At 37.4% G+C, this 24,276-nt stretch overlaps 1 protein-coding gene across 4 annotated transcripts in view; it reads right to left on the bottom strand.

The window, feature by feature from the left end:
* ADGRF1 (adhesion G protein-coupled receptor F1) overlaps window positions 1-23,219 on the bottom strand; it is a 66,534-nt gene extending 43,315 nt beyond the window's left edge. For 3 of the 4 annotated variants that reach the window (XM_027838294.1, XM_027838297.1, XM_027838296.1), the window contains exons 1-3: window positions 19,534-19,575; window positions 1,848-1,945; window positions 113-170 (exon numbers count right to left, since the gene is read on the bottom strand). In XM_027838294.1, coding sequence (XP_027694095.1) covers window positions 113-170; window positions 1,848-1,925 — 136 coding nt within the window. In that variant the 5' untranslated portion in view covers window positions 1,926-1,945; window positions 19,534-19,575. Of the gene's footprint in view, window positions 1-112; window positions 171-1,847; window positions 1,946-19,533; window positions 19,576-22,837 lie in introns of those variants that run through there. The other variant, XM_027838295.1, reaches the window with a different exon arrangement.
* Between the last annotated feature and the right edge of the window lie 1,057 nt (window positions 23,220-24,276).

The following is a 24,276-nucleotide window of genomic DNA, read 5'->3' as shown; positions in this document are numbered from 1 at the left end:
ACACACACACACACACACACACACACACACACACACACACACACACAGAGTTTTTGTCCCCAAATGAGAATATTGTTCTATGCTTCTGCCTGTGGGACCTGAAAACTCTCACCTGGATGTGTTTCCTTGCTCACATCAAGGTCCTTTTTTGTTTTGAGACTCTTGTTTCTCTGAAAAGGAAGCATGATAAGGTTTTAAAAAGTTGTACTTTAAATTAATCTGCTTTGTTCTCTGAGCTACAGCTTGATTGAAATGATAGATCCAAATCCTCAACAAAAGCAGCATCAAAGAGATGCCCCAGTGTCCTTGTCTACTTGCTAGTGTCATCCTGTATGGTCTCTCCCTACCCACCTTTGCCTAATACATCACTGATCAAAGATGCCTGAGATAGTACAATTTTAGAACTAAGAGTAAGGATCCTGTCTCTATCCCAGTTGCTCCCTCTCCTGTCAGTCACCAGAAGTGCCTCAAAAACACATTCTCAGACACCAGTCTACAGACTAGGATGAGGTCAGCTCAGTAGTAGCTGCTGACCTCTTTACCTTGGCCAACCAACTCAGTACCTACCTCTGGATCTGTCCACAAAAGCAGAGATCTACAAAGGAACTCTGCTCTTTTGGGGACAAATAATATCATACCTTTTCTGCTTTAGAGTCCAAGATCATAGGATTGTAGTAATAAAGACTTAACACTGTCAGGTAGCTCAGGTGCTGGCTCCAAATAAATGGCGCTGACTAACAAAGCAGAAGAAAGGGTCCCCAGACACTGAACACTGGAGGGATGGAATTATGAGGGATGGAAACTCAAGCTTTCATTAGATTTTCTACCTCATAGACATGCCTCTGCAGCAACTCCTCAGCAGAAAGGAGAATAGATTTGGTCTCTTTAGGTAGTACAATGAGTATCTTGAGTTGGGTCTTATACAGAGGTATATCATGTCATGGAAAAAAAATTGTTAGTATTTATATAATGCTTTAAGGTTTGTACTTTACTTTATCTCATTTGTTTCTCATGATAACTGTGAAGTAGGTAATATTATTAATTACTTACATTGAGTGATTAATACTATTAATTATTAATTGTGCTTAATTATTAATGATAATGTAATTATTTATAATATTATCCCTGCTTTACAGATGAAGGGATCGGAAGGCTCAGAAGGGTCAGGGGACTTGCCTAGGATCGCACAGTTAGTAGATATAAGCAGAATTTGATGAGGCAGGATTTGAACTCAGGTCTTTCTAACTCCAAGTTCAATGGTGTATTTGCCACCCAGTTGCCACTAAGAACATGAGATTTGGAGTCATGGGGCCTGGGTTTAAATGCTAGCTTTGCTGCTTACTGCCTATGAGACCTTGGAGAAGTTACTTTAACTTCAAAGACCACATTTTTCTCATTTGTAAAATAAAGAGATGATTTCCAATGCCCTTTCCAACTCTAAAGCTATGACCCCAGTTCCAGATGAGAATGATGGTTCCCTTGTAATACAACTGAAGGTGTGTCAGCTCAAGGAGAGTAAAAGACCTCTTCCAGGGTCCACGGCTGATCCTGGGTTTTATAAATTCTTCTTGTGACATCATGGAGAACCCTCCGCCCCCAGATATAAGAGCTCTGACTCACTATTACCAGTTTTCCAACCACCAAGAAACTGAAGTCCAGGAAACTCAGTTACAAAGTCACATCGCTAATTGGTGTCAGAGCCAGGTCTGGTACCCAGGTCTCTTAACTTCTAGTCCAATGTTCTTTGTTCTAAATTTAAATTGCTTGGCTTTTAAAGAATCCCAGAAGAGTCAAGATGAGAGACATTAGAAGTGATAAAGAAGAATGGATAGGGCAAACAGACTTACCCACAGCAGGCCCTCAGATTCCATGCCCAAAGTCAGGAGGGAAACCAGACAGAGCTCCCAAAATTTCATTTTCTCCATTTCTTCTTTTGTACCCTAGACTGAACATAAATAGCGGGGCATGTAGGTTGGAGTTAGATTGTAGGGATAAGGCAACTCTCCAGGTAGTTCGGTACCAAAAGATAAATTCTTTTATTGTGCCGTTTAAAAAGCTTGAATAAAGCACTACTGAGCCCAATGTAAACTGAGATTTCTACATTGATCAAATTCCCTTTATAGCTTGATAAAATTTCTACTTCTACTCTATGCTAGCCAGAGGGGTCAATGCTTTAGGGCCTTCTTTGCCAGAAAAAAAAAGGATATTTAGTGGCTTTGTGGTCTTAATAAGAGATCATTCTTCAGCCTTCTTGGAGCTGTACAGGTATGACTAGTACAGGCTCTTGGGTTTTAAAAAAATGATCCACTCTCCTTTTTAATTAGGAACATTGATCATCCTGACCTTTTTATTACACTGGAGGATTTTTTTTTCATCTCAGGGTAGATAAAGTTAAAATACCAAGGCACTGGATCATTTAGCATCATGAATTTTATTATATAAATAACACAAAATTTCATTATACAGAGAGATGAGTCAACCAACCTTGAAAACCTGCCTCCTTGAGACTTTCCTAACTGGCAACAAATTAACCATAATTCATGAGATCCACAGCAAAATTTCATTTCTAGCTTCCCCAATCCCCTCAAAAAAAAAAAAAAGTCTGACATGATGCAAATATCACTGGTTCTATAACCAGATAACCTGAGTTCAAGTCTTGACTCTGCTACTAACTTGACAACTGTATGACTTGGGAAAAGTCTCTGGTTGTCAATTTCTTCATCTATAAAATGATGGGAGTGAATTATATCTGAAAGATCCCCTGTAGTTCTGAATACTGTAGAGACAGTGGGTTTGTTGGAAATAATTTTTTTTCAATCTAGAGCAAAGTCAATTATAGAATTTTTTAAAGAAGGGTAAGGTCAAATATAAAAGAACATCTCCTCCCATCCTCAACTTGATGGGGGTAAGGGTGGAAGATTAAAGATTATAAAAATGAGAGGTTTGATTAGATGATCTCTTATATCCTTTCAGATTCTAGGAACCAATGAGTACTAACAGTGTCTTCACTGACCCAGGACTGCCTAAGCATAAAATTAATTAGTTCAAGGCAAATGGTGCCTCCTATAAGGACACAGTTATCCCTAGAGTTAGGAGGAAGAAGTTCCTGCTCCCACAGTAACTCCATATCTTGTTCTGTGGTCCTCTGCTAGCCCTAGCAAATAATAATAATAATGGTAATAATAATGATGATGATAGTTGACATTTTTTTCTTTTTTAATATTTTATTTTTCCCAATTACATGGAAAAACAATTTTAACATTCTTTTTTTTTTCAAATTATCTCCCTGCCCTTCTTCCCTGCTTGTTGAGAAGGCAAGCAATTTGATGTAGGTTATACATGTATAGTCATGCAAAATATATTTCCATGTAAGTCATTCTGTGAAAGAAAACACAGACAAAAAAACCCCAAGAAAATAAAGGAAGTAAAGAAAAACTATCTTTGATCTTCATTCAGGCTCTACCAGTTCTTTCTTTGGAAAAAGAAAGGATAGCACCTTTCATCAGAAGTCCTGCAGAATTGTTCTGGATCATTGTGTTGCTGAGATTAGCCAAGTTATTCATAATAGATGTGTACAATGTTCTCCTGGTTCTGTTTATTTCACTTTGCATCAGTTCATGCAAGTTTTTCCATGTTTTTCTGAGAGCATCCTGCTCATCATTTCTCAAAGCACAATAGTATTCCATCACAATCATATATAACTTACTCAGCCATTGCCCAATTAATGAACAATACCTCAATTTCCAATTCTTTTGCCACCACTAAGAAAGCTACTATAAATATTTTTGTACACATTGGTCCTTTTCCTTTTTGTTTTTGTCTCCTTGGGATATAGACCAAGCAGTGACATTACTTGGTCAAAGAGTATATGTGGTTTTATAGCCCTTTGGGCATAGTTTCATATTGCTCTCAAGAATGGTTGAATTGGTATACAACTTCACCAATAGTACATGAGCATTTAAATTTCCCCACATCCACTCTAACATTTGTCATTTTCCTTTTCTGTCACATTAACTAATCCAACAGGTGTGAGGTTGTAGCTCAGAGTTGTTTTAATTTGCATTTCTCTAATCAATAGTGATTTAGAGCATTTTTTCATACGACTATAGATAGCTTTGATTACTTTGTCTGCAAATTGCCTGTTCATATCTATCTTTGACAACTTATCAATTGAGAAATGGCTCTTATTTCTATAAATTTGACTCAATTTTCTACATGCTTGAGAAATGAAGTCTTTATCAGAGAAATTCACTGTAAAAAATTTTTTTCACAATAATTATTACCAATTATATATTTTCCTCCACCCTATTTTCTTCCAGTTTACCCTGTCCATTCTCAAAAGTGTTTTGCTCCTGATTTTTAGCTCCCCCAAACTGCCCTCTCTTCTGTCAGCTATGCCCCCCTTTCTCTTATCCACTTCCTCTCCTATTTTCCTATATGGTAAGATAGATTTCTATACCCAATTGAGTGTGTATATTATTCCCTCTTTGAGTCAATTCTGATGAAAGTGAGATTAACCTTTCCCCCTCCCACTTCCCCCATTTTCTCCTCCACTGCAAAATCTCTTTCAGGCCTCTTTTATGTCAGATAATTTATCCCATTCTACCTCTCCCTTTCCCCTTCTCCCAGTGAATTCCTCTTTCTCATCCTTTAATTTTATTTTTTTAGATAATCATACCATCACATTCAACTCACACCTCTGCTTACTATACAAATATCATCTTTCTAACTATCCCAATAATGAGAAAGGTTTTAGGAGTTATAAACATCATTTTTACCGGGTAGGAATATAAACAGTTTGACCTTATTGTATCCCTTATGATTTCTCTTTCCATTTATCTTTTTTTTATGCTTCACTCGAGTCTTGCATTTGAAAGTCAAATTTTCTATTCAGCTCTGATCTTTTCATCAGGAATGCTTAAAAGTCCTCAATTTCATTAAATATCTATTTTTCCCCTGAAGAATTATACCCGTTTTTGCTGGGTAGGTGATTCTTGATTGTAATTCCAGCTCTTTTGCTCTCTAGAATATCATATTACAAGCCCTACAGTTCTTTAATGTAGAAGCTGATAAAGCTTGTATTATCTTGACTGTGGACCCATGATACTTGAATTGTTTCTTTCTGTCTAGTTGCAATATTTTCTCCTTGACATGGGAGGTCTAGAATTTGGTTATAATATTCCTGGGAGTTTTCATTTTGAGATCTCTTTCAGGAAGTGATCGGTAGATCCTTTCAATTTCTATTTTACCCTCTAATTCAAGTATATCAGGGCAGTTTTCCTTGATAATTTCTTGAAACATGATGTCTAAGTTCTTTTTCAATCATGGCTTTCAGGTAATCTAATAATTCTTAAATTATTTCTCCTGGATCTATTTTCCAGGTCAGTTGTTTTTTCAATGAAACATTTCACATGTTCTTCTATTTTTTCACTCTTTTAATTTTGATTATTTCTTTATGTCTCATAAAATCATTATCTTCCATGTGTCCAGTTATAACTTTTCAGGAATTATTTTCTTCAGTGAGCCTTTGTACTTTCTTTTCCATTTGGCCGATTCTGCTTTTCAAGGCATTCTTTTCTTCATTTGATTTTTGTGCTTCTTTTACCATTTGACCTATTCTTGTTTTAATGGTGTCATTTTCTACTGTACTTTTTGTGCCTCCTTTACCAAGCTATTGACTCTTTTTTCATTATTTTCTTGCACCAGTCTCATTTCTTTTCCCAATTTTTCTTCTACCATTCTTACTTAATTTTTAAAATCCATTTTGAGCGCTTCCATGGCCTGAAACCAATTTATATTTTTCTTTGAGGTTTTGGATATAGGAGTTTTGACTTTGTTGTCTTCTTCTGAGTATGTTTTGGTCTTCCTTGTCACCATAATCACCTTCTGTGACCAGAGTGCTTTTCTTTTGTTTGCTCATTTCCCAACCTATTTCTTGATCTTTAATTCTATCTAGGGGTGAAGAACCTGTGACCTTGAGGAAACATGAGGCTCTCTAGGTCCTCAAGGGCAGCCCTTTGACTGAGTCCAAACTTCACAGAACAAACTCCTTTAATATAAGGACTTGTTCTGTAAAACTTGGACTCAGTCAAAAGGCTGCCCTTGAGGACCTAGAAGGGCACATGTTGCTTTGAGGCTGCAGGTTCCCCACCCCTGCAGGTCTTATACTAAAGTGGGGCTCTGCTTCCCAAGTGGAGGGGGCACTATCTCAACCTTCAGGGTTTTTTGTGCGGCTGTTTTAAAAAGTAATTCTGGGGACCTATAAGTTTTTGGTTCTTCCAAATGGTATGATCTAGAAAGAGGTGTGTTTACTACTCTTCTGTACTGTGCAATGATTTGTGAGTGATCACAAGCATTCTATTCAACCCTGGAATGGTGATCAGGGTCCCTGCTCCCCTGTGGCTGCAAGCTCCTTTATGCTAGTGTTCCTCCTCACACTGGGACTAAGACTCAGGGCTGAGACCCAGATCCAAGTATAGTCAATGCAACAGAGTCCTGCCCCCTGGTGCCAGCAAAGGGACCCCTGTAAATCTTCTTCTGACCTTTTGTCTGATTCTCTTACTGTCTGTGGGTGGAGAGGTCTGGAAACTGCCACTGCTGCCACTGATTCATTCATCCTGAGGCCTGTTCTTGGTTTGCTAGGGCCAGATCTATGCTGGCTTGGCCTGTGCTGGATTGCATTCCACTCTCACCCTGGTGCAACAGACCTTTCCTGCTGACCTTCTAAGCTATCTTGGGCTGGAAAATTGTTTCACTCTGTCTTTTTGTGGGTTCTGCTGCTCTAGAACTTGTTTAGGATTATTATTTAAAGGTATTTGAATGGGCTTGGCGGAGAATTCAGATGAGTCTCTGACTTTACTCTGCCATCTTGACTCTGCCTCCCAATAGTTGACATTTATGTAGAACTTAATGGTGAGCAGAGCTCCTTATTGTCATTCGATCTCTATAACAACCCTGTGAGGTAGGTACCATTAATAATCTCTTTTTGTAGATGAGGAAACTGAAGCACAAAGTGAAGAGATTTGATCAGGATCACATAGCTAGTGTCTACTGTAGGATCAAACCCAAGTCTTCCTGTCTCCAATTCCAATGCACTTTCTGCTTCATCACACTGTCCCTAGAATCCTTTGCCACGGCACCATTCTCTACTGGAGTTCACCTGTCTCTCCCCTGAATGAAAGTACATCACTCCATCTCCCAGTATGACTACCCCTGTATTTAGACAGTCATTTGAACCAAGTCTCAAAGTTGTTGCCCCAAATGAAAAACTTACTTGTTAAGGCTCTGATAGAAGTTAATGTGGTTCAAAGTGAGAGATCAAAGCTTGATGTAGTTTTTTTCTCTCTACTCAATTGAGATTTTTCTCTAAAACATCCTTACAATCATTTCTGCCATTGCTTTGACTGTAGTTTTGATTTTCTTGATTAACACTGAATGGAGAATGAAAGGAATAAAGAGATATATGGGGATGCGCAGATTTCCTGTTGCTTCCAGTAGACTTGAAGGTCCTTGAAGGTATTTATTATTTCATTAATTGAACTGAATTGCAAAGGCAAAATGGAGAAATGAAAATTTTTGCCTTGAACACATACACATTCTTGACACAACCCCTCTTAGGCACCTTCTGTAACCCTAATCAAAGGAGTTCTTAATATGGGGTCCAGAACTTGGTTTTTTAAAAATATTTTGTTAACCATATTTCAATATGATTTCCTTTGTAATTCTATGTATTTTATTCTATACATTTAAAACTATTATTCTGGGAATAATAGTTTATTAATTATTATTAATAAGTGGCTCCTCTTGTCTGCCAAAGATGCCCATGACACACACACAGAGAAGGTTAAGAACACCTGCCCTAATCTATGCCAAGCCTGTTTATCACATATTCTCAGAATCCACCAACTCTGCTTCCCTCTCCTGGATCAGCTTCATTAACTCCTGTAAGCAGGATGCTGAGTATTTACATAGTATTATTCTCTGGGCCAGCTGTGAGTTCTCTGTGGAATGTTCTCCAGCTGCACTGGCAGAAGCCTTGGTCTAAAGGATTAACCATGGCAGAAACTCCCTCATTTCCTTGAATTCATATGGATAAATTAATTTTCTGATAATTCTTATCCTTCAGCTTGCTGTGAACAATCACCAGGGTTTGCTTCTCAGCCTTCAGAGAGGGATTTCCTATTGTCTCTATAACCTTCCCCTGGGAGTATTTGTGGCCAATGTTTCTTATTTATATCAACATTAGTCACCTTATTAACAATGACCCTTGGTTTGGATTGCTTACACCTACCCTATATAGAATATTTTTAAAAGACTAATAATTTAAATTATTCTTTTGATTTTTCTCATAATTCAATTATGGGAATAATTTAATCCCATAGATTAAATTTATGGGTATTTGTGATTATGTTTCTATGAGATTATGTTTCTTAATCATCAACTTATTGTTTCTCTTTCTACATATATGTGACAAAAGCATGGGCTTTTGACAGATGCTTCCTCTTTTTTATAGGATCATAGACTTGGATCAGGAAGGGATCTTGGAAATGATCTAGACCATTACCTCATTTTACAGATGATAAATTTGAAGCCCAGAGGGATTGTGACTTGTCCAAGGTCACACAGGTAGTAAGTAACAAAGCTACAATTAGAACCTAGGTCCTCTGGGGCCATTTCTCTTGTTCTATTTATTATACTTTACTCCCTCTATCAGAGAAGAGGCAAAGGAATAGATGGGGAAGCTAAAAGGATAGAAAATTGCATGTGTAGGTGTGGGGTGGAAGAATGTAAATTCTGTGGCCCAAATAGAATTTTTTATTTGGCTAAAGGATATTAAAAAAATTTTCACAAAATTAGGTCTATAATTAGCTTTTTGATGATTTACATATAACTAGAATTTATATAGCCATTTAAGTTTTCAAAGTGATTTACATATGTTATCTCATTTTATCTTCACAAAAACCCTATGAGGCAGGAACTATGATTATCCCCATTTTATAGATGAGGAAACTGAGACTGAGAGAAATTCAATGCTTTGTCCAGAGTCACACAACCAAGTAAGTGTCTGAGGCAGATTTTGGACTCAGGTCTTCCTGCTGCATGTCTGGCATTCTATCCAATATGCCACCTCGCTGCCCCTAATATATTTATATCATGAAGCTTTGAAGCCATCATCAAGCACTAATGTTGTACTTACAGGCTAAAAAAAAAAAAAAACCCCAGATCTTTTTTTCTGAAATATTATTATCTAATCATGCCTCCTCTATCTTGTACTTGTCAGTCAATAAATAAGTATTTATTAGGCACCCACTGTGTGTCAGGCACTGTGCTAAATGCTAGGGATACAAAGAAAGGCGAAAGATAGTCCCTGCCCACAAGGAGTTCATAATCTAATGGCGGAGACAACATTCCAATATATATGTACAAACAAGCTATACATAACATAAATAGGAAATAATCAACAGAAGAAGCCACCAGAATTAAGAGGGAATGGGAAAGGCTACCTATAGAAAGTGACATTTTAACTGGGACTTGAAGGAAGTCAGGCCAGTGTCCCTAAATTGAAGAGTACATGGCAGAGTGTAAGGTATAAAAAGCCTGAAAAAAGAAAGGCATAGGGGGAATGGGTTATAGAGGACTTCAAATGCCAAACAGAGGATTTGATCCTGGAAGTGATAGGGAGTATCTGGAATTTATTGAGTAGGGGGGAGGGGTGATATGGTCCAATCTGTACTTTAGGAAAATTATTTTGATGGCTGAATGAAAGATGGATCAGAATAGGGAGAAACTTATGGCAGTAAGAGCAACCAGAATGCTAATTAATAGGCTAGGCATGAGGAGATGAGTGGTTGCAGTGTCAGTGGAGAAAAAGGGGTACATTGGAGAGCTGTTGCAAAGGTGAAATCAACAGACCTTGGCAAAAGATTGAATATTGGGGATGACAGATAATGAGGAGTTGAGGATGATACCTAGGTTGTGAGCCTGAGGGACTAAGAGGATGGTGTTGCCTTCTATAATACTAAAGAAATTTAGAAGAGGGAAGGGTTTGAAGAGAAAGAGTGAGTTCTGTTTTGGACATGTTGAGTTCAAGATGTCTACTGGATATCCAATTGGAGATGTCTGATAGACAGTTGGACATATGAAACTGGAGATCAGCAGAGAGATTAGTACTGGATAAGTAGAATCAAGAATCATTAGCACAGATGATCATTAAATCCTTGGAAACTGATGATATCTCCATGTGAAGTAGTATAGAGGGGGAGGAAAAGAGGCCCTAGGACAGAACTCTATGAGATGCAACCAAGTTCCTGTGACATTAATTTTTTGAACCTAAGTATAACATTTTTGCATTTAGCCCTATTAGATTTCATCTTATTAAGTACTAACTGTCACACAGTATGTTGAGCTAACCTCCCAGCTTCATGTCATCTGCAAATTTTATAAGCATGGAGGCAGAATATTATCTGTGCCTTCTCCAACTCATTGATTAAAATATTAAAGAGCACAGGGCCAAGCACAGCTCTCCACTGAAAACATCCTTCCTAATTAACATTGATCCATGACTAATTTCTGAATCCACTTAATTATCTAGCTTACATCTCAGATCACTCTATAGATAAAACAGAAGTCATAAAAGATTTTATAGTTCTGCCTTTTTTCTGTCATTAGTTATAGTTGTCCTATCCTTGGGACAGCTAAGTATTGCAGTGAATAGAGGGCCAGGCCTAGAGTCAGAAAGACCTGAACTCAAATCCAGTCACTAACTGTGTGACCTTAGGTAAGTCACTTAACCTCTGTTTGATTCAGTTTTCTTATCTGTAAAATGAGAACAATGATAGCACTTACCTCCCAGAGCTGTAAGGATCAAATGAGATAATAATTGTAAAGTGCTTAGCACAATGCCTAGCACATAGCAAGCACTATAGAAATGTTAGCTATTATTATTTCTTTAATCCTCCAGTTTACATGTATATGTGTGTGCATGTATTTGGAAAATCCTTTTTGCTATTGTTCACTTTCCTTGCCCATCTATACTCATTTTAAGATTGAAAACTCATATAATTATTATAGGACTATGTCCTCTTATGTTACTTTTGTTACTGCTTTTATTTTCCTTTCACAATATATGTTTGCTGAGTTCCTCAAGTAATCACACTATTCTTTTTAGACAATTCTGCTTTTCCATGAAAATTATTTTCTTAATAGCTTCTCATTTTTCATGGATTGAAAAGAGATTGAAATTTTAAGATTGAAAATAAAATGGAATTTTAGTCCATGGGAGCCAACCTATCATTCTGATGGCTTTGAAATGTGTTTGTTTTTTTTTTTTAATCCATTGTGCATATTAGGTTCTATTCCTGGCTCTATCCTTCTTTGTCTCATGGAATCTATATCACATGGAATACTTTTGTGTTGTAAGAAAAGATGAAGGGGTAGTTTAAAAAAAACCTTGGAAAAACTGATATGAACTGATGCAAAGTGAGATGAGCAGAACACAGAGAATAATCTGCACAGTAAAAACAATATTGTAAAGATAATCAACTATAAAAGACTTGGTAACTTTGATCAATACAATGATCTACCACAACTCCAAAGGACTCATGATATAAAATCTTTTCCACTTTCAGAAGGAAAACTGATGGTCCCGGAGTGCAGATTAAAGATTAAAGAACATATTTTCCCCCTTTATTTTCCTTGTTTGGTTTTTTTTTTAACATGGCTAATGAGGAAATATGTTTTGCATGACTTCATATGTATAATGGATATCGTATTTCTTGCCTTCTCATGTGGTGGAGGAGGGATGGAAGGAAAGCAAGAACTTGGAACTGAAAATTTTTTTTTAAAGTTTTAATAAAAATGTTTCTATCACAAATTGAGATTTAGATTAAGTGGTAACTTCTAAACCAGCTTCTCTTTGGTGAGAATCAAATGCAAAATGGAATTTCCCTTTGTTGATTAAATTTTTTGAGGAATGAAATTATTACGAAGACAAGTCAAGAAAATATTAGCTGCTATGCTTTTGGCAAAGAAAAAGCTCCAGAAGACATATACCTGCATAACTGAAGCCCACTATCCCTATTATCATGTCATGTTACTGTGCCAGGCTTGGGGTAACCTGCCCTTGAATTCCCTCTCCTCCAAATCTAGACCCTTCCAGGGCCATATTACAATAATGGGTCTTATACCATCAAGTATTGCTGATATCTGAGAGACCAAATTTGCCTCTTTGTATTAGGATCTCCAGTTTGTCTTATTTGTTAACCATTTTGGGCACTTTTGTAAATAGGAATTTGAAGCCATGAGTTTTATTCTTGGATTCTTTCTTGGGTACTGTCTCCCATCAATTTCTTAGTATCTCTAATGTTTTTCTTCTTTCTACATTGTGGCCAGTCCCTATATCACCTCAAACAATGGTTACTTTTGATCTTTGTTCTAAAAAGTCAACAACAGTCATATTGTGCTTTCACAGCTGATTTAGAAATGACTCCCACATTGGTAACCAGTTACTTCCTCCCTGTTAAGATAAAATCAATTACATTTTTGTGATATTATTCAGTACTCTCCACCCCCAGCACCTACTAACCCTTTTCTTGGACAAAGTACTTATGACATGTAGAGACGTGAAACTTTTTGATAGACTACAAGTTTCTGGACTCCTTTGTTCCTTAATCCTGAGCCATAATCTTCTACACATTTCTTCGTTTCGTCTTCTATGTGTACCTTTGCATTGAATTCAGCAAATACTAAAATATATTTTAATTTAATTTGGAAGGTTTTAGCAAGTGGTTTTTAATAATTTCTTTATCTTCTGCAACAGAAATTGGTGCATAAGCCACAATCATCTACTTGGTGGTCTTGTGGCAAATGATTACTAAGAGCATTGTAGTGCAGGATGACAGTCCTGTGAAATTATTTTTGGACATATGATGAAACTGCCAATGTCTTTAGTTGTTTCTCCAAGGAAAATGTGCAAGACATCCCTGTGTTTAACTATAGCTTTCTTTGGTCTCCTAGTTTCATATGTAGCCAGAAAGTCAAATCTGACCTGAGGCAGTTCCTCTAGCAGTATGTCTACGTATTGGTCACTGGACAAGGATCTGGTACCATTCAGAGTACCATTAAGTTAAATGAACATTTACCGTCTGAAAACCATATGATTCCTAGTACTACTCTCTGACTCTCTTTGTTACTCTGGCACCATTACTAAAGAAGTGGAAGGGGGTTACACTAGATCAAGGGCCATTTGGTATTGGTTTGCTTGTTTGTTTCATGGGTTGCTACGGCCAAAGATTTCATCAAGTAAGCAGTCTACTGGTGATGAACCTTTGTATTTAACTGGCCTTCCTCAGAAAGCACATCCAGTCTATAACTTGAGGAAAATAAAAATAAAAAGACCCCTAGATTAAGAACAGACGTAGAACTGGGATAAAGGTTATGCAAAGTGCTCAGCATGACAGAGAAGACAATGAGGAGCTGTTTTCTAACATTACTTTTTAAAATTCATATCTTTTTTTTTTTTTAGGCAACTGGGGTTAAGTGACTGGCCCAGGGTCACACAGCTAGTGTCAAGTGTTTGGTCTGAGGTCAGATTTGAACCCATGTCTTCCTGACTTCAGGGCCAGCGCTCTATCCGCTGCACCACCTAGCTGCCCCTAAAGTTCATATCTTAATGATAAAAAAAGTTGCTGTCTCCATCATCATATGGGTATTTATTCAAATGTGCTATAGTGAAGGCTCCATTGAACAATTGCTAAAGCGGTACAATTTCCAAATTTTACCTAAGGTTTCCCAACAAAATTCTTATCTCTTATTTGAACAGAAGCATCAAAAAAAAGGCAGAGAGTAAAGGGGTAGTATAAATATATGATTTTATTGGTGTAGGGCAGAGGCTGTCAAACATGTGACCCATGGACTACATACAGCCCACAGTACTTCCAAATGTGGCCCAAACCAGATTAAAATCTAGTTCCTATCTGATTTTAATGTGTTGATGTATTAATAATAATAAAAAAGAAACCTATCAACATGTGTGGTTTTCCAGGCTAATATGTAGCCTGCAGGGATCCTTATGTACAGTTAAGTGACCCCTGTTTGTATTTGAGTTTGATACCCTTGGTACAGTGGACTCCAGGTATAGAAACTCCTTCCACTGATGTTAATCAGTAACAAGTTTCTAACTTACTGTTTTAGAGTTTCTTCCATCATGAGGTTGAGTGACTTGCTTATTGTCACTTATTCATCAGAGGCAGATCTTGAACTCAAATCTTCTTGACTCCAGATCCCTCCTTTTATCTGCTATATTTTCTAAAATATGGGCAAATTTATTAATCTGCCAATCATCCAGTTAATTAATCAACAAACATTTATTAAGCACCTACTATGTGCCAGATACTGTGCTAGGCAAAGTGATTAATTTTGCTTTTTATTTATATCCCTTGCATTTAGCACAGTGTTTGGCGTAGTAAGTACTTAATAAATGCTAAAATTGGTTTATTGTAAGACAAAAATAAAATAATCCCTGCTGTCTTCATACTTACATTCAAGCATTAATAGATTAGCAAAATGCTCATATGTATACATATATATATATATATACTCATATGTATGTTTATATACTCATATTTGTATGTATACATGTATGCATATGAGCATATATGAGTATATGTATAAATGTGGAGCAGCTAGGTGGAGCAGTGAATAGAGCACTTGGCCTGGAGTCAGGAAAATTCATTTCTCTGAGTTCAAATCTAGCCTCAGATACTTACTAGTCATGTGACCCTAGGCCAGTCACTTAATCCTATTTGTTTCAGTTTCCTCATTTGCAAAATGAGCTGGAGAAGGAAATGGCAAAACCACCCAGTATCTTTCCCAAGAAAAAAACAAATAGGGTCATGGAGAGTCAGACACAACTGAAACGACTCAACAACAACAAAAATATATGTATGTTATTTTATAGAGAGATATATGTATATATACTTATGTATATCATGTGTTTCTATATGAATGTGTATATATGTTCAATTATACATACATACTCAATTTCTTCATTTTCAGTGGTATTCTAAAGGAACGGTTCTCTGGAAGTTGGTAGGAGAAGTAAGACAGTGGGAAATATGAGTAATATACAAAAGATAGTAATAAACACTTAAAATTGATAAATTGCAAAACATTCCTTTATTCTTGTTTCTCTTTATGATTCATTATACCACTGGTTCAAATGAAACCATTGACTTTTAGGGCCTGCTTGTGAACCTGCCTTCTAGTCTGATATCTGCCTTTTTTCTCAATATAAAAAACAAAGCTTCCATCTCTGACTGTGTCTCATTAGCTTTTCTCTCCTTTGTCTTATCACCTCCTAGTAACTGACTTCAGTTCTTTATCAATACAAATTGTGTTTCTTTCAAAGCTCAGTTCAAGCAACATAGTCTACAGTATGTTTATTTATTTCTTAACACTCACATTTTGATTTTGACTTCCAAATTCTCTCCCTCTCTCCAGCCTCTCCCCCTAACCATTGAAAAGGCAAGTAATATGGTACCCGTTCATAATCTACGTGGTCTTTCCTGATCCTCTCAGCTTTGGGTGCTTTGCCCTCAAAATGATCTTTTATTTTTTATATTGTATATTTTGTATATATTCACATATTGGTACCTATTGTCTTCCCTGATAGAACATAATTCCTTGAGGGTAGGAATTGTTTGATTTTTATTTTATTTTATTTTTTAATTCCTATCCTTAACATCTAGCACAGTGCTTGGCCCGTAGTAAGCACTTAACTTATCTTTAATTGATTGTTTACAGGTATCTTTGAAGGGCTTCCTTTGCCTACTTTTAAGAAAAAAATCCCTTTTCCTTCTCAACCCAACAATTGCTTCAGCATCCTCGCAGGGTTCATCCTCTGCATATGGCAAACCCAGCCCAATTTAGTTTTGAAAAAAAAAATCTGACTTCAGTACTCAGAGACTGGCTTCATTCCAGACCTCTGTTACCAGAGAATTTTTTCTCCTCACTTGTGGTTTGGTATGGCCTGGAGTTATAGCAGATTCTCTTAAATGAGAATTAATAGTATTTCAGCGAAGATGCCAAGCCTTTTGTTCCCAGCCAAGCCTTTAGCTTAGCAACAAGGACATGACACTCCTAGCAACTTCAAGTCACTCTGATTTCTTATTTTCCCCATTTGATTTTGTTTCCTTTTGAATTGTTTCTGTAACAAAATTGTCTGAGCAGTAATGGTGAAAGGTACTTTAGAAAGGGAGATGGGCAGCTAGATGAAATGGCTCACAGTAGATAAATATAGTAATATGAAATGCTCTCTCTCTGACTCTCTATATGTATATGTGTGTATGTATGTATGTATGTGTGTATATATGTGTATGCATGTGTGTGCATGTATATTGTGTGTGTCCAGTGGAAGTAGCTAGGCTGAACTGCACGGACCTGTGCTTATCTGTAAAATGAGTGAATTGAATTAGATGACCTCTGAGTTCTCTTCTAGATCTACGATCCTATAATCATTTCAGCTGATTAGAGAATTGTGTTAATATAAGCACAATTATAGATTTGACCCCCATCCAAGCCTGTTAGAAGCCAATTATCCCTCCACAAAGAAAAATTGTTTCTAAGTCAGAGAATATATACTTCTGACTCTATTCATTTTGTTATCCCTCAAACATGTGTTCCACTCACGGCTTCTCTTTACTAGACCTGCTAGAAAGTTAGGGTGACATGATCATAGGGATTGAGTTTTTCAGAGATAAACCAAAGAGCTTTATTGACCTAGATGACTCATTCTAAGTATAGGAGCAGGGACAATGTGTTCACCATTCAACTCTTCTCTTCAGGGACTACATGGAAATTCTTATATCACATTCCCCTTTGAAGCATGTAGTTATCAGACCATATAGCCCTAAACTACTGTACATCTACAAAGTCCCCCATGTTGGGTATTTCCAACCATTTCATAATAACTAGGGTTTGTTTGTTTTTCCCAATTATCTGGTCCTTCCATGGTCATCTAGAGTCCTTTCTTTCAATAAGCCTATGTCTGTCTCCTTTCTCTACTCTATCCCTGTGGTCTGATGATCAGTCACCCATTAATCCTTCGAATGTTGCCATAACTCCTACCAAACAAAAATTGGGAAGGGAATGAAAGAACCATTCTCAGTGCTTCCCTTAAGCTACCAGGTGCATTAACAGATGTTGTAACCTCAGGCTTATAGTTGTAACCAGTTCTATCTCAATTTCAGCCACTTTAACTCCCTGTCTACTAAAATAAATTCATTCATGCAGCAATCAATTATGGAGTACTTACTACATGCAAGGCACTTGATCTTTTTTTTTTCCTTTTTAAAGATTGGGTCTCCTTATCTCACTCTTCCTTAGGCAACCTGATAGCCCCCAAGAGCCCTGGACTTTAATTAATACCAAACAGTATGGACACCCAATCTGCATAGTCACCCACTGCAGCTCAGAACTTCAGGGTTTGAAATCAACCGACTTCAGTCTTCCTGGTGGCTACTATCACAAGCGTGGGCCACACCCCTTAGCCAACTAATTGTCTTGAGGACATCTGCCAATGACCATTAAGAGGAATCAGAATAAACTCATCATCACAACTGGTGAAGCAATAGTATGTGTGCTATAAGTGAAAGGCCAATGATGACATCCTCTTGTATGATGACTTTAGCAGTTTGGCAAGCATTTATTAAGTGACTACTGTGTGTAAGGCATCATGCTAGGTGATGAAAATACAAATATCTACAAGACACAGTCATTGCCCTTAAGGAACTTAGAGATCACTCTTATAAAATAATCTTTACTATTAGATATATGAAATAGGAACCGTATTTTTCAATTTTCTTTTTACATTGGCCTAGGGGCTTTCATGTTCAACATCTACCATCAACTTTAGCTTTAAAAGCGTCTGCATTCATTGTAAATATCTTTATCTTTTGTTGATAAAGTACAAACCTAAGCTCTCAATTCACCCTCTGTCAAGTTACTCCATATTAGAAATAGAACCAGGAGCTACTAAGTCCCAGTCTGTGTGGGCCCCACAGATGTGCCATATCATCTGTTCATTCTTGGATAAAAGGTTGCCTTTCTCACTTGACTGGTTTAGCAATGTAGAAGGATATTACATAATCGATAGATAGGTAGAGATATAGAGACATGTTGCTGTTCAGTAGTTTTCAGTTGTATCTGACTCTGTGACCCCATTTTGGATTTTCTTGGCAAAGATTCTGGAGTGGTTTGCCATTTCCTTCTCTAGTCCATTTTACAGATAAGGAAACTGAGGCAAAGTGACTAGCCCAGGGTCACACAGCTAGTAAGTGTCTGAGGCCAGCTGTGAACTCAAGGAGATGAGTCTAGCTGTACCACCTAGCTGCCCCAATAGAAACATAGAGACATATACATATGCATACAAACATAGTTTGTATATAAAAACATAGTTCACGGCCAAGAAATTCACCATGAAGCTGTATTTTCCCCCCTAAATAATTAGTCCACTTTCTAACCCATAGTCTAAAAGTTCATAGTCATCTAGATTTAGATCTAGAAGAAACCTAAGGGGTCATTTGTTTCAACCTCTGCATTTTATAGAGAAGGAAATTGAGGCCTAGAAAAGAGAAATGACTTGCCCAAGGTCACAAATCTATCAATTAGAGGAACCAGGACTTGAACCAAGAACTCTAAATCACAGGGCTCTTTCCGCAGTATCATATAGGAAAACTCCTACTACCACGATACTGAGTAGGACACAAACAAAAATAGTAGTCACTTTGGGGAAAAAAAAAAGCAGAGGGGAAAATAAGATCTGCTTCATACAAGTCCACTTTCTGGCAAACTTTACCATTCCATTAAGCAAAAGATATCTGTAGGGGTAAGCATAGCTCATATTTATAGTAAATTCTGTTTGCTTATCCATAATCCTGACAATTTGAAAGTTCAGCTTTAGTGTAAAGAACAGACAACTTGAAATGGAAGCCCTCCTTTAGCATTCCCTGTATGCCACTTAGGGCTCTGTAACCTTGGGCAAGACGCCTCTCCTGGCTTTACTCTCTTCACTTATGAAATAAGGAATTTGGACAAGGAGGTCTCTAAACCACCTCCTATCTCTAACATTCTGTGATTCATTCAACTGCATTTTATTTTCTGCATTCGAATTTTATGAGAAAGGCATGGAGTGCTAGCTCTGGGGTCAGAGGACATGGGCTGAAGTTTTTAGTACTTGTGTGACCCTGGGAAAGAACTCCACCTCCTGTGCCTTCATATGGAAAATGAGAGGGTTAGACTAGATAGCGGCTGCTGTCCTTTCCAGCTATATATCTATGAACTGACGACAAATAAATTGATGATGTAAAAAATTTGGACCCAAAGCAACTTCTAAGCTATACACCAAAGTGAGCAAAAATTTACCCTAATCCCTTTACATTAACATCTACAATTAATAATAATAACAATTAACATTTATATGGAACAGCTAGGTGGCCCAGTGGGTAGAGCACCAGGCCTGGAGACAGCAAGACTCACCTCTCTGAGTTCACATCTGGCCTCAGACACTTCCCAGCTGTGTGACTCTTGGCAAGTCACTTAATCCTGTTTGTCTCAGTTTCCTCATCTGTAAAATGAGCTGAAGAAGGAAATGGCAAACCATCAAAGTATCTTTGCCAAGAAAATCTAAAAAGGGTTTACAAAGAGTCACACATGACTGAAAAAAAGACTGAACGAAAGAGTCAATCTATCCCAAACAGAATCCCGAAGAATTGGACATGTCTGCAAATGACTAAACAACAACACGTATATATGTTATAGAACATATGTAATATGTTCTATAATATATAGATATAGATATATAGAACATATATAATATGTTCTAAGACCTTTATAATTATTATCTCGTTTGATCCTCATAATAAACCTGGGAGGTAGGTGCCATTAAGATCCCCATTTTACAGAGAAGGAAATTGAGGCAAACAAGGATGATAATAGCACCTAAAATCCTAGGGTTGTTGGGAGGATCAAGTGAGATAATATTTGTAAAGTGCTTTGTAAACTTTAAAACACTATGTAATACTATCATTATTATCATTGTTATTATTATAATTGCCCATATTGTGAGCAGCTAGGTGTCCCAGTGGATAGAGCCCTGGGCCTGGAGTCAGAAAGACCTGAGTTCAAATCTGACCTCAGACATGTTCTAGCTGTGTGACCTTGGGAAAGAAAATTAACCATGTGAGTGGAAGCTGGAAATTCAAGCCTGAGTCTTTATAGACAGAGGGCTGGGAGTAAGATACAGAACTGGGATAGTGTGTATGAGATTGCCTAGGAAGAAAAATGTAAAGAGAAGAGGAAAGGGTCAGTGACAGAACCTGGGGGAACACCAGTGTTAAAAAGATGGGACAGAAAAAATGAGACAAAGGACTAACTGTTAGAAAAGTAGGAGAAAAACTAGATTGTTTAGGATCAAGGAAGGAGAGATTATTGGGGTTCACATCAGGGTATAATGTTGTAGAGAAGTCAAGGAGGATGAAGGCTGAGAAAAGGCCCATGAATATCAAAATGACTGGAGGTCTGAGGGGGAACGTGCCACTGGTTACCATAGAGACAACAGTTTCAGAAGTGATAAATATAGGTTGAGGACCAAATTAATAGTGGGAGAATACAAATTGAGCTTTTAAAAAATCTGGCAGGAAAAAAAAGGGAAATGAACATGGGGCAGTAGCTTACTGGGATAACAAAATCAAGGGAAGATTAGCGGAATAGAGGAAATCTGAATGTCAGTAGACAGAGGAGAAGGAACCAAAGGAAAAGGAAAAATAGAAGATGCAAATGAGGAATGAGTCCCAGGGAAAATGAAAGAAAATGGGATCAAGGAAACAGTTAGAAGGATTAGCCATGGCAGGAAGAAGATTAGTCTTAGGGGTAGTGGGTAAAGTCAGCTCTAGCATCAGGAAAACTTGGGTTCAAAGGATGCTTCTGATGCATGGGGGCTGTTTGGCCCTGAGCAAATCAACTATAAGACTCAATCTGCATCAATAAGGGAGTTTCCTGACCAAGTTCCCCACACTAATGAAATCATGGGACTGGCCCAAATAATATATTAAAAATATAAATATCCACACAAGAGAAATATATGTCCACACATATAAATCTTGGCAGCTAGATGAAGCAGTGGATAGAGCACTGGGCTTGGAATCAGGAAGACTCATCCTCATCTTCCTGAGTTCAAATCTGGACTTAGACACTTACTAGCTGTTTGACCCTGGGTAAATCACTTAACCCTGTTTGCCTCAGTTTCCTCATCTGTAAAATCAGCTGGAGAAGGAAATGGCAAACCACTTCAGCATCTTTGCCATGAAAACCCCAAATGGGATTTCAAAGAGTTAAATATGACTGAAATGACCAAACAACAACAAAATGTATAAATTTACACACACACACACACACACACACACACACACACATATATAAAACACAGACACACATATACACACATGGATGTATATATAAATAGATATATGAATTACAAGTCTAAGCTATGTACATACATATGTGTGTCTGTATACATACATATCTCACCAGCATAGGGAACTTCTGCTATGGAAACTATTTCTACCAAGGCAACTGAATTAATAATAGCTAATAATAGTTAGCATTTAGAGAGTACTTTAAGGTTTGCAAAGTCCTTTATAAATGTTTTCTAATTTCTTGCTCACAATAACCCTAGGAGGTAAATATTATTATCTCTACTTTACAGATAAGAAAACTGAGACAGAGATTAAGTAACTTGTCCAGGGCCATATTACTAATAAGTATTTAAGATTAGATTTGAACTCAGGTCTTCTTGACTTCAGGTTGAGCACTCTAACCACTGAGTTGCCTACCTGCCTCACTTTGATAAGGTTTACCATTATTATCTTGATGAATTAATCCCCAAATAGCAGAGTACAGAAAGAAAAGAGATCAATAGAAACTTCTTACACATATAAAATACAATAATATATTATAATATAATATATAACATCACATCATATCACATAATGTAACAACATAATATCACACATTATAATATGATACGATCATATATGATATGATACAACATGACATGACACAACACGACACAATATAACAACATAATATAGCATAACATAACAATATAACATAATATAATATGATATGATATAATGTAATATAATATACAATACAATACAATATCATATCACATCATATCATATCATATCATATCTCAGAAGATACAACTCAGAAAAAATGCTGCATTTGGAGTCCGAGAATCTACCTTCAAATCCTGGCTCTGCTATTTATTAACTGAAAGACCTTGGACAACTTCCTACCCCATTCTATGTCACAGTTTTCTTCATTCATAAAATGTAAGAGACCAGATCCATCAAGATTAGAAGCTGGGGATCAAAAGCCAAATTTAGGACAGTCCATTGGAGACTTACCCTTGTCCAGCTACCCAGGCTGGCCCTGCTCTCCCCACTCCATCTTTTTAATTCTTCCTTCCCAGACTTATAAAGAGTCAATAATAATGATATTACCTGAATCATCATTCCTGAACCTCACTAAGAAAAACTAGATTTTCACCTCTGAGCTCTGCCCCTACAATTCCACAAAATCAGGACAATTTAATATAGCTGCCTTCATTCATTTCACTCACTCATTCAACAAACTGAATAAACATTTATTGAGTACCCATCACCTACAATGCATTGTACTAGGCACTAGGTGAACACACAGTGCTAAATAAGATGCTGTCTCTGCCTGCTTTGGGAGTTAAGAGACCGAAGGGTCAACTGGGCATGGTTTAGCTTACCTCTAGGTGCCTCTCTTCAGGAAGCAGCCGAAGGGGACCCTGCTTCCAACATAACTCCTGTGCAGTCACAGCTTACACTTTTCTAGCGAGATTTTTTTTTAAATAAAGATCTAAACTATGCAACTACCTGGCACACATACTCCTTCTGGGTTTTCTGTACCTCCTGATACATTATTCTGTAGTTCTAGGCGGACAGGACCAGGACACACCCATCTGAGAAGGAAGGGAGAAAGAATTCTCTGCGAACATTTTCCCTCCCCTTAGAGTCAATATCATTTTTGAAAAGAGGAAGGAGTCAGGAGCTGGAGCAGATTTCTGAACTTGGGAAAGGGAAATGAACTGAGGGGGGAAACCTGAACTGCTTTGGGGTAATAAGGAACACCTCTGCTCAGGCAAGTATTCTCCCTTCCCTTATAACCAAATGACCTTCTTCCTCAGACCTCACCTCCCACTTTATTTGCACCTTTTTGATGCACATCTGATTGATGGGACTGATGGGAGGGAACCTGACAAAAGAAAAAAAAATGCAGAACACGCCAAGAACAAGCATGTTAGGCATATTCTTTGTTCTTAGAGAACCTGGGGCCAAACCTGCTTAACTTCTTTAATAAAAGTCTCTTCCTCTTTCTTCAGAGTCCTCTAATTGAACCAGTGAAACATCCAATTTTACTAAGCATGGCACCTCTCAAACCCTTTACTAATGAATTTTTGTTGTTGCTCAGTCATTTCAATTGTGTCCAACTCTTTGTGATCCCATTTGGGGTTTTCTTGGCAAAGATACTGGAGTGGTTTGCTATTTTCTTCTCTAAGTCATTTTACAGAAGAGGAAACTGAGGCAAGCAAGGTCAAGCGACTTGCCTAAGGTTATACAACTAGTAAGTGTCAGAGGCTGAATTTGAATCGAGGAAGATGAGTCTTCCTGACTCCAGGCCTGGCACTCTATGCATTGTACCACCTGGCTGCCCCATTACTAATGAATTGCCTGTGCTCATAAGTCACTATGGCTATCCACAACCTTATATCTAATATGGAGAATCAAGGAAGTGCCTTATCTACCTTAGATGGCTTGTATCTAAGACCATTCTCACTAACTCTCCACAGTTACCATTGCTACTGACAACTTTAGAGAACAGAATGGTTTTGTTCCCCTACTCCTTCATCACTCGTAACTTTATTTTTTATTTTGCTGAGGCAATTGGGGTTATGTGACTTGCCCAGAGTCACACAGCTAGTGAGTATCATGTGTCTGGATTTGAACTCAGGTCCTCCTGATTCCAGGGCCGGTGCTCTATCCACCTTGCCACCTACCTGCTCCCTCACTCGTGACTTTATTAAAAGAAATTTAGCTTCCAAAGTCCTATTAATGAAAGTATCACTATAGATATTTAATTAATATGAGGCAGTGATTAAAGACCTTGTGAGTAGGATGAAGAAAGGTC

Source organism: Vombatus ursinus, unplaced genomic scaffold, assembly GCF_900497805.2.
Source record: "Vombatus ursinus unplaced genomic scaffold, bare-nosed wombat genome assembly UNPS02014826.1, whole genome shotgun sequence".
Classification (NCBI taxonomy): domain Eukaryota; kingdom Metazoa; phylum Chordata; class Mammalia; order Diprotodontia; family Vombatidae; genus Vombatus; species Vombatus ursinus.
The sequence above is the reverse complement of the archived record's forward strand: the minus strand, read 5'-3'. Positions and strand labels throughout refer to the sequence as shown.